At 37.3% G+C, this 11,781-nt stretch overlaps 1 protein-coding gene and 1 non-coding gene across 2 annotated transcripts; one reads left to right on the top strand and one right to left on the bottom strand.

The window, feature by feature from the left end:
- Positions 1-1,420: 1,420 nt before the first annotated feature.
- LOC107552455 (ADP-ribosylation factor-like protein 5C) lies at positions 1,421-3,878 on the top strand (the record flags this gene model as incomplete). The annotated part of the gene is made up of 5 exons (XM_016234336.1): positions 1,421-1,542; positions 1,662-1,809; positions 1,961-2,044; positions 2,936-3,087; positions 3,218-3,878. Coding segments are annotated over 5 exons (555 nt in total), but the record flags the coding sequence as incomplete, so codon positions are not given.
- Positions 3,879-5,197: 1,319 nt separating this feature from the next.
- trnac-gca (transfer RNA cysteine (anticodon GCA)) lies at positions 5,198-5,269 on the bottom strand. Its single transcript has one exon. It is a non-coding gene; the product is annotated as a tRNA-Cys (tRNA).
- Positions 5,270-11,781: the final 6,512 nt, after the last annotated feature.

The raw sequence follows: 11,781 nt of genomic DNA, 5'->3' as shown, positions 1-11,781 counted from the left end.
GTCAGGAAGCGCACAAAAAGGACAGAGCAAGGAAACAATGCAGGATCGAGACAACGGGGTGTGAGGAAGAAATGAAAAGATGGCCATCACCTCTCATTTATGGGGGCAATCCTGGTTTACAGTCCAACCCCTTAATTCACACAAGTTAAATGTAAATTATGTGCTGTTGATGCAAAGTTTCTGATCAAGCCATCTTAAAGGGACAGTTCACCCAAAAATGAAAATTCTGTCATTTTCTCACCCTCCACTTGTCAAGGTAACATTCTGCCCTGGCTATTGAGAAACTTAACATGCTGTACTCTCCAGGGCTTTTGTAATGCACTTGACTTCTTAATGGTTAACGTGTTTTCAAACTCCGGATGGTCATGATAGTTTCACAACTATAAGACAGTCGGCACTTTTAGCCCCGGGTTACGATTATGAATCTGTGGTGTCAAAGGTATTCAGAAGCGATTTGAATAAAGTGAGCTGTTTAGTAGCCTATAAGCAATCATGAACGTCCTCAGCTCGTTATCATTAAATATTCATTAGCTTTGTTCGTTTTCTGAAACGTTGACGCGCTGTTTAATCTATCGAAAGTCGGACTTCTGTTTGTACTGCATGTTTCAGATGAATTCAGATTTGACATTCACTTAAAACATCCACAGATAGATATAAACAGTTCAAATAGTCACATTGATTGTACTTTTGGTTCAGTCAATGCCAATGGCCACCTAAATAACCAAATGTACAGTGTGAATCCTCGAAACTGAAGTACTAAACCGGGATCAAACATGAATAGTGTTGAAATGTGAAGCAAGATTATCCAGGGTTAATATTGACCCAGGGTTTAAATGGGAAAGGCCCGTTTAAGTGGCACTTATAACATGTCTTTGACAAATACATGTTTATGCAAGTCTGTGTTAGGATGATCTGTTCTGTCTGTACACATGTCAGATAAGATAAGAACATGCCAGTGAGGTTCAAAGATCTGAGGAGTTTTGCTTGCTTATAGTTATTCTGCACCAATTTACCCAACTCTTCTGAACTTTGTTAAACATGAATAGAGGTAGATCACTGAATGCTGTGTTCTTAGAAATGCATTACGTGGATGTCAGTCAGGTTGATGTTATCAGATGACATTGTCATACAGAACGGGTTAAACAAAGTTAGATTAAAACATTGTGTGTGTGTGAATTTTTTTTCTGTCCTGGTGGGGACTTAAAAGCTGAATACACACCAACTTGTGGGGACCCGTGTAATTGTGGTGACTTAACTTGAGGTCCCCATGGAGAAACAAGCTTATAAATCATACAGAATGAGTTTTTTTTTTTTGAGAATGTAAAAAATGCCTGTAGGTTTAGGTGAAGGGTGAGATCAAATACAGTTTGTACAGTATAAAAAACATTACGCCTATGGAGGGTCCCCAAAAGGACAGTAAACCAGACGTGTGTGTGTGTGTGTGTGTGTGTCCACTGACATTCTGCTTTTTCTCTTTTTAGAACACAAAGTAATTATTGTCGGTTTGGACAATGCCGGGAAGACCACCATCCTCTACCAGTTGTAAGTGTTTTTCTTTTTGAAAGTATAAACAGGAGAAGCACATGACTTTTATCTGTTTGTTATTACATGTTATGTGTTTCCACTCAGCTTTTGAACCTTGTATACATTGTTATTTCCAGTTTAACAAAAGAAGCCGTGCAGACTTCTCCCACAATTGGCAGCAATGTAGAGGAAATTGCAGTAAAGAAAACACGCTTCCTCGTCTGGGACATTGGTGGTCAGGAGAGTCTCAGAGCTACCTGGAACTCGTATTACTGTAATACAGAGGTGTGTGTCATTAACCAGAAAATATGTAAAACTCTAATCATTGTTCTACTTTTTATGTGTCTTTCCCTACTGCTTAAAGGCAGATACAATATATTGTTGACAACTTTATTGTCTTTATAAAATGTATATTTTGCCTCTCTAAATGTAACAGATTGTCATCCTGGTTGTTGATAGCACTGATCGAGAACGCCTGACTGTAACTAAAGAGGAGCTTCATCGCATGCTTGCTCATGAGGTTAGTTTGCATTCAGCTGCTTCATGACACAGTTGTTATGAATATTTCATGATGGGTATTTCATGCTCTTTGCATGTCTAGTATCATGGTCTGGGTTTAATAAAAAAAAAAAAAAATATATATATATATATATATACACACACACACATTTAAAAAAAAAAAAAATTTGTAGGTTTAATTTATTTGTTCAGTTTTTCATTTGGTTTGTTTTTCCCATCTAATATTTATATTTTATATTATTTAAGTTAAAAAAATTTTTTTTACTAGTTTTAGTTAACAATAATATAACCCTGGTTTAAAATAATATCTATATTTGAAAAAAGCCATTGTTTTTAATCAGTGAAACCATTATCCATATCCGGAGAAACCATAGCCTATTTGATAGCAAAATACATTAAAAAAAAAATTTAATCATGCAAATATGTTGTTTGTTTTATATTTTTTAATTATATTCACCAATATAACAACAAACAGCAATATTTGCCTACATATATTTTATTGAAAACATTTTAACATGATTAAAATGTCATCTAGGGACTTTAGTGTACATTTTAAATTAGCAAACAAATGATTGAATCAGGCTTTTAGGGTTAGGTTAGACAAGCCCAAGTGAGTCTAGCTTAGTGAGATAGATATGTGGGGGCGTGTTAGAACGAGCCGTTTTAGGGGGGTGTGACTGACTCTTAACTTTTATAAAGAATATCTCTTTGGATTTGAGACTTTAGTCTTTGCAACTTTACAGATCTTCTTTATGCACCAAGAGCTTGTAACACTCCAAAGAGAAAGGAAAAATTGAAATCGCGTCATATGACCCCTTTAACTGTTTTGAACATTATTCTTTATTGTTGACAATTTCATTTCATTCCTTCTCCTCCTTGTGTGTCCACACAGGATCTGCAGAACGCATCCGTGCTGGTTTTGGCGAATAAGCAGGACATGAAGGACAGCATGTCTGCTGCAGAGATCTCTCAGAGTCTGACTCTCAGCTCGCTCAACGCTCACTCCTGGCATGTCCAGGCCTGCTGCGCACTCACTGGAGAAGGGTATGTGTGCTTTTTAGGAGTGCGTATGTTTACCTGTGTGTTTAGCTTGTTTAAGATGTTTCCAAGTCTTGATCTGAGTGAAAGCCTATTTATTTGAATGTGTAACCACCCTTATTCTCTTCCCCTACAGTTTACCAGCCAGTCTAGATTGGATGCGTTCCCGTGTTGTGGCGAATTAGTCCAGCAGCAGTGCTTCTCAAACCGAACTGCTGAAAGAGAGATAAGGCCTACTTAAGACTTTGATCCAGCTATCAGTGCCTCTGTCTGAGTAATCTTCAAATACTGAATCCTGGAGGAACACGCTTCATCCACTTACTCTTTTAACAAGCCTGGAGACTCTGTGTGTGTGTGTGTGTGTGTGTGTGTGTGTGTGTGTATAAACATTTGTGTTTGTACATGATGTGACTCCGTTCTAGAGGTCCACGTGTTTACATTACAGACTTCTGAAATGATCTGACCTGATCATGATGTGTCGGTGCCACTGTATTGACCTCTGGATGTGCTGACGGCTCCGCTTCTCACATGGAGTTATTGTCTACAGGCATCCATCTGAAATGGGTGGGGTGATGGTTCACATGCCCGTACTGATTCATGACGAGCCACTAAGCTATTGAACAAGCATTACTTGAAGTATTTAAAGGGAATTGATTTGTGTATGTTGTACAGATGAGTGCATGCAGAATGGAACATGTTCAAGTATTTTATTTTTGAAAGTAGACTGGATGTTCATAGTGTGTTTTCTTATATAATTTTGTACAAAAAACGTTTTGTACAAATAAAAAGCTACTAAAAACGTGCCTTTGTCTTTGAGAAATATATTTAGCCGGGTTCAAAATGTATAATTGTTGAATAGGTAAAATAGAGGTGCAGACCAAGCGAGATAAAGACAATTGATGATTATCAGATCAAACTGAAGCTGACTACAACTCAATTTGAATTGATCTTTCAGATGATTATCTGTCCCCTCCTTTTGTAGATCCATATGCTAATGCATTTGTTCTTAATGATTACTTTAAGACTTAAAACTGACAAAAGACCTGAACATCTATTTGCTATGCATGCTGTGTGCATTTTTATTTGCTAATGCATTAAGGAACATATCATTGTCGGTGGACAATCTGTCACCAACGTTTTATTTTAATCTAGGTTTCTGAATAACTTGTTTTTTTAAACCTTACAAAGGTGAGATCTAATTTGCACCCCTTTATGGGTGATGTGCTAAACTTAATAAATCTTTATAAGAGCAAAATAGATTTTCTGGGTTTTAGAATGGTGCAAAAGTCAAAATAAATTTTCTTATGTATCAGTATACATTAGTGTAAGAATATAAGTAATAAGTATAATATATTCTATTTGGATCAGAACAATATTTTTATGCCTACCCTCACAAAATGTAGATTCTGATATTACTGTTGCTAAAAATAAAACTCTTTGATATACAGAACACATACAAATATAAAAGTGTACATGGCGTTTTCTTAAAAACTGCAGTAATAAATAGTGATTTTTATGGAATAACATATAGCACAGTTCCTACTCCTATTGATGACAATGTGGGCTTGTTGAGTGAGCAGATTTGATGACAGTCTATAATAATAATAGTCCAAAATAATTGCTTATATAGTCAGTCAGGGTGTGTGTTTAGTAAGCAGGCCCTGTGTACGTGTTACTGGTAGGTGAGATTTATGGCCATGAAAATTCATGGAAGGCTTCAGGTTCTTGGCTAGTGAACCAAACTGAGAGGCCATTTTGAAGGCTCAGGAAACCTTTGCAGGTGTTTTGTGTTGATTAGCTGATTGGCATGTCACCATATTCTAATTTGTTGAGATGGTGAATTGGTGGGTTTTTGTTAAATGTGAGCCAAAATCATCACAATTAAAAGAACCAAAGACTTAAACTACTTCAGTCTGTGTGCATTGAATTTATTTAATACACGAGTTTCACAATTTGAGTTGAATTACTGAAATAAATGAACTTTTCCACGACATTCTAATTTATTGAGATGCACCTGTATATTATTGTTAAGGTTTGCGGTTAGTTATATGCATATTCATATTGGTTTTTAGCCATCTAACCATGTGACCTGATTATAATAAAAAAAAAATCAACAAGGGGGCACTCGGATTTGAACCGGGGACCTCTTGATCTGCAGTCAAATGCTCTACCACTGAGCTATACCCCCACACAATTTATAGTCTTACAGGTGCCATTTTCACAGGGCAGTCACCTAATGATCCCTCTATAATAATGTATTTATAGGTGTGTATGACAGTCTGAGTGTGTCTTATATATTTTCTTTACATTCAAATAGATTAATATGGGATTCCAGGCATAAAACTCTTCTAGTTCAGCGCTGTGTTTTACTCCACTCTGGAAAGGAGGTGTTTCCTACTTGGCCTGCAATGATCTAATGATGCAATGGGTCTTCATGGCCACCTCTGCTACAGTGAGGAAATCAATAGTAAAATGGTTGAGTGAAAAATACAAAATATATATACTGTGAATGATTTTTATCTTGCCAGGAAATATCAATTGGGACCATATCTATTGGGAAGTATTAATGAATCTACTATTGGTGTGTACTTAAGATTTACTAAGATCTAAACTAATATGTACATAAGAAAGTCAGAATAAATAATGCATACTGACTGCATACTGGCAGCAATAATTAATTAATTAACAAGGGACAAAGGACAAAGGAACATAAGAACATGCATAATCCAGTTCTGTGGAAAGATGTTGATATTTCTGGTTGTAGGCCTGTCAATCACGCATTTCCAGTGTAGTTACATACCGAGTTTAGCAGACCATAAAGGGGGAAATTTGGATGGTGCTAGAATGAGTTAATCACACTAAGCATGAGGAAACCAACTTCCATTAAAACATTGTTTTCATTTGTCATGTGCGTGTCTCTTAGAAACAAGGCGCGTGCACTGTTCAAGTTTATAAACAAAAACCTCTACATAGATTATTACTGAGCTGTATTCTGCATTGTCCTCAATAATGAAAATAGCCAAATGACTACAATATTCCGATTACTCTGGTATGGCCACACCAATAGCTCATGCTAAAAAAAAATTATTTAAAGGGGTCATGAACTGAGAGATCTTTTGACATATAAAAGGTCATTGTACTATAAAAACATCCAGTAAGTTTCAGAACTCAAACCTTTCTTGTTAGTCTAAAACAGCTTATATTAAAGCCAATCTGGCTTCCATAGGAACTGAAGAATGCGGAAGTAAAGTGTGTCATGGAATAGTTCCAGCATTAAACCCCATTAATTTCAGTGTTTCTCAGGCACACTCACCAGAATGTTGAAGAAAGTACATCTTTTTTTTTACATTTTAATGCATTAGTTGACCTCTCGGAAATCTGGTCAGTAGTGGCATTTTATGAAGCGCGTTATAGTTAAAGGGGTCATTGGATGCTACATGCACTTTTACAAGTTGTTTGAACTGAAATGTGTGTTGGCAGTGTGTGTACACAACCACCCTATAATGATACAAATCCACCCAGGGTTTTTTTTTTTTATCTACTAAAATCTTTACCCTTTTCTCAAATCGAGCCGATCTCAGATGCCTGTCTGTGTGACATCACAAAAACAGGCCCCTCCCACGATAGTTTGATTGACAGTAGCGTTTCAGCACAGACTGGACTGGCGTCTTACACCCACCCTGATTGAGCTGTCATCAGTCCGCCATTGTTTCACCGCCGGAGCAGATGTAGACAAGAATGACTCCTAAGCGATTGAGGTGTTCTGTTGTTGGATGCAATAATAAACATAGCAGTCGTCATTTACTCCCGACATCTGAGCCGCTGAAGACGCAGTGGATTACGTTTGTTTTTGAAGGGAATGCGCCCCGATCTACATAAATGCCTTTATGTTTGTGCAAATCATTCGTGATCCAGCTTCACCTATACAGAAGAAGTGAGAATAAGGTTTTTTAAATGAATCTTTGCAAATCGCATTTCCTAATAATGTGCTAATTAGCAAGTTTCACGATGAATGCGGCTAAAGTAAACAGTCCCTCAGAGAGCAGCTCGGAAGAGAGGGGTGGGGTCAGCAGAGCTCATTAACATTTAAAGGGGTCATATGACGCTGCTTAAAAGAACATTATTTTGTGTATTTGGTGTAGTGCAATGTGCCTAAAGTAAACAGTCCCTCAGAGAGCAGCTCGGAAGAGAGGGGCGGCGTCAGTAGAGCTCATTAACATTTAAAGGGGTCATATGACGCTGCTTAAAAGAACATTATTTTGTGTATTTGGTGTAGTGCAATGTGCCTATGTGGTTTAAGGTTAAAAAAAAAACATTATTTTCCACATACTGTACATTATTGTTTCTCCTCTATGCCCCGCCTTTCTGAAACGCGTCGATTTTTACAAAGCTCATCGTTCTGAAAAGCGATGTGTGCTCTGATTGGCCAGGTATCCAGTGCGTTGTGATTGCCTCAAGTGTGTGACGGAAATATTACACCCCTTACCATACTGTAATGCCGTGTCCCGGTGCGACGAGACAAAACCAATAAAACCCATTACAAACAAGGCATTTGTTGCATCCAGTGGGGACAAAATTACTGATTATAATGACTTATACTGTTTTATGTTTATGCATCGCGCCGCATAAACATAAAACCATGTCTGCATTTGTGATCGGAGAAACGACAAACAACAAGCGCAAAAACACTGCTCAAAACTCACATTTGAATCGTCAGTGGCAAATTCTTTAAAAATGAAAACATACTTACAAGCTGTGAGTCAGAACAACCGGCATTGTAGGCTACTCTCCCAGGTTCAGGAAAATGTCCTCCGTAAAATGCGTTGCACACATCTGAATATTTGGGTTGAACTGTTCTGGAACAGTGTTGTAAATACAACTTAACCACTGATTTCTAGTTGTGTCCTCTTTTAGAAGGCCAAAGTATTTTCGCTTTCACAACGAAACACAGCATCTCCACGACATGGTAGCGGAGGCAACAACAATACTACAGCGAGAATCAAAGTTACGCCTTCATTCTTTGTGTGAACATTTGGGCGGTGTTATGCAAATCTTCCCACACAGTGACGTAGACATGTGGGGCGTGTTTAAACAAGGTGTTTTAGGTAGGCGTGGACGAGTCTTAACTTTTATAAAGAATATCTCTTTAGGTTTGAGACTTTAGTCTTTGCAAATATAGGGATCTTATCTATTCACGAACAGCTTGTAACACTCCAAAGAGAAAGGAAAACTTGAAATTGCATCATATGACCCTTTTAAAGGAATAATGCTACAAAAACAGCTTGCTCTGAAAAGAGCTGTTTTTGACAGGGTAAAAAGGTTTTTTACACTACCATTGAGAAATTTTAACCAAACTATGTTACGAACTTTTCATTAAGACCCTAAAGAATCATATCAACCTGTGGAAAATGGGCATCCGATGACCCCTTTAAAGGGTTAGTTCACCCAAAAATGAAAATTTGCCTGTGTTTTACTCACCCTCAAAACATCCTACACTCTAAAAAATGCTGGGTTAAATACAACCCAGTGCTGGGTAAAATAGGGACAAACCCAGCAATTGGGTTGTTTTGACCCAGCAGTTGGGTTACTACCCAGAAGGTTGGGTTAAACATTTAACCCAACCGCTGGGTCAAAATAACCCAATTGCTGGGTTTGTCCCTATTTTACCCAGCACTGGGTTGTATTTAACCCAGCATTTTTTAGAGTGTAGGTGTATGTGACTATCTTCTTTCAGACTAATCCAATCGGAGTTATATTAAAAATTGTCTTGGCCCCTCCAAGCCTTTCAATGGGGGTAAGCGGGTGTTGGTTGTCAACAGTTCAGAAGACGTGAAATAAAGTGCGTGCATCTGTAATAAAACGTCCCTCACACGGCTCCAGGGGGTGAATAAAGGCCTCCTGTAGCGAATCCATGCATTTTTGTAAGATAAATATCCATATTTCAAACGTAATAAACACCTTTTTCTCCAGGGGCGTCATGCACTTATTATTTCTGAGGGGGCATGAGTTGGGGGTGGGGGGGTCGTCATGTGACACACAGCAGCCACAACAGCACTTATATTTTATAAATTTTTTTCCTTTTTATTCTAAACATCCCCAAACGCATTAACTATATCATGAAGTATCTTGATTCTCACCTTTATAGATTATGTTGATCTATAGTAGGCGATGGTCAAAGTAACCTAATAATGTAATCTATGAACTATGCATAAAAACCTGTCTGTTTACTTAATTAACAGATATGGGTGTCATGCCATAACATATTTTAATACGACTGAGTTTATATTTAATGTGAATTTAACAACATAAATTCATAAGACATAAGACGTCGACCTTGCCTGATTAGTGAGAACGCCGAGACAAAACAAAACAAAACAAAATTCCGTTCACGAATTAGGAGCACAAAACGAGGATTTGTAAAGAAAAATGTCGGAGGATTTCGATATAAGCCCAGAGGAGACTGGTTTTCCTTTGCTAAAGTAAGGAAACTTTGCTTCCTTTGCTCCTGCATTTCTCAGAGGCCTGCACACGATGCATACATCCTATGTCATCCGTCTGCATGTCTTCCGCGTACCACAGTCAGCGGAAGTGAGAAAAAAGTGTTTATTACATTTGAAAAATATGGATATTTATCTTACAAAAATGCATGGATTCGCTACAGGAGGCCTTTATCCACCCCCCGGAGCTGTGTGAGGGACGTTTTATTACAGATGCACTCACTTTATATCACATCTTCTGAACTGTTGACAACCAACACCCTCTTATCCCCATTGAAAGGCTTGGAGGGGCCAGGGCAATTTTTAATATAACTCCGATTGAATTCGTCTGAAATATGATTCCATATTTGCTTGCCTTTTGTAATGTTAACTTATGTTGTATGCTTATGTGAATATCACAAAATAACACTGGGATGTGAGTAATTAACCTTGTTAAATTTAACATAAAAAATTAAACTTATAAAAATCGAGTGTTTGATAATGTCTAAATATACATTCAAATGCAAAATCAAAAAAAAAAAAAGAGTAAGCAATTATGAGCAAAACTCTTGAGCAACTAGAGTAGAGCTAAATACATGTAGGCTGTATTTATTAAACAGCCATACGCATCTAGTGGTTAAACCATGGCATTACATATGAATATTATTTTTCTGGCCACCAAATGCCTCTAATTTGCCTCTTTGCACTGGAATGTAAAAACGTTTTCTCCATTTTAACCCTAAACACTTCACTAATTGTAATATAAATAATAAGCATATTAGAGAATGTTATATTTTAAATGGTCATTCATGGATCATAATTATTGCACATATTATTTAGTACTAAAAACCTCTCAAAATATTTACAAAATAGAACAACTAAAATATAGTACAATTATTTAATTGATTAAAAGTTATACTTAAGGTGTTTGGTCACATTTGACTGCCAAGGAGTATGAGAACATATTAATGATTTCTTTATCACTCCCCAGAATAAAATGCTATTGTAAAGCGTAGTCAGTGTAGTTATCAATGCACAATCAATGCACATAATTACTAGAAATTGCTGCAAATACAGTGAAACTGCTGTCTGTCCCTATTAAACCCATTCAAAGATATTGACAGCGCGGAGTTGTTTGGAGTTATTGAGAGCTCCATGAACCACGTGACCGTGTGGTGGTGAGAGGTCACAACGTTGTTTCTCAAACGGCTCTGGCCAAAATGACAGGTTGTGGAATGTGCCACTTTATGATGTAATAGTGTGGCTAAACACCTCCTCCGCAGAAGAAGATCAACGCCTGTTTCTCCATCACTGCCTGTTTAACTCCGCCCACTGATTCATGCATGTAGTGTAAATAATGAGCGATGCAAATGCAGGTCTACACAGAAATCAAATAAAAAAGATGACTCTGAAGACAAGACGCTGTACAGTGCCAAACTGTGGAAAAACACAGTCTTTGCATTGCCTTCCTTCTGATCCTAAGAACTTTATTTTTGATGAAGATCAAGACCGCGTCAGTAAGATCTTGGTCCTTTGTTCACTTCATTTTACCACAGATTCGTTTACAAACAAGGCACAATTCGAGGCAGGATTTTCAGAAAGATTGAAACTAAAAGATGATGCTGTGTGACTACATTGGATCCAACAGTAATGTCGCAAAACACAAGTATGAGTTTTTATTACGTGGTCACTATTGCTTTGTCTGTTATTACAGATTGTTTGATATGTACTGAGTATTTATGCGTTTTAACCTAAATCACAGCAGTGGGCATTTACTTCCAAGTCTACAATCCGCCACATCTGTTCAAACAGAGCGTTCTCATGAGGGGGTCAAAACAGGACAGAAAATAGCCTATTCTAAATTATGATATATACAGGTGCATCTCAATAAATTAGAATGTTGTGGAAAAGTTCATTTATTTCAGTAATTCAACTCAAATTGTGAAACTCGTGTATTAAATAAATTCAGTGCACACAGACTGAAGTAGTTTAAGTCTTTGGTTCTTTTAATTGTGATGATTTTGGCTCACATTTAACAAAAACCCACCAATTCATTATCTCAACAAATTAGAATACTTCATAAGACCAATAAAAAAAACATTTTTAGTGAATTGTTGGCCTTCTGGAAAGTATGTTCATTTACTGTACATGTACTCAATACTTGGTAGGGGCTCCTTTTGCTTTAATTACTGCCTCAATTCGGCGTGGCATGGAGGTGATCAGT

This window comes from Sinocyclocheilus grahami, unplaced genomic scaffold (genome assembly GCF_001515645.1).
Source record: "Sinocyclocheilus grahami isolate Dianchi unplaced genomic scaffold, SAMN03320097.WGS_v1.1 scaffold451.1, whole genome shotgun sequence".
NCBI classification, from domain to species: Eukaryota; Metazoa; Chordata; class Actinopteri; order Cypriniformes; family Cyprinidae; genus Sinocyclocheilus; species Sinocyclocheilus grahami.
Note: the sequence above shows the minus strand (reverse complement) of the source record. Positions and strands in the feature narration are given on the sequence as shown.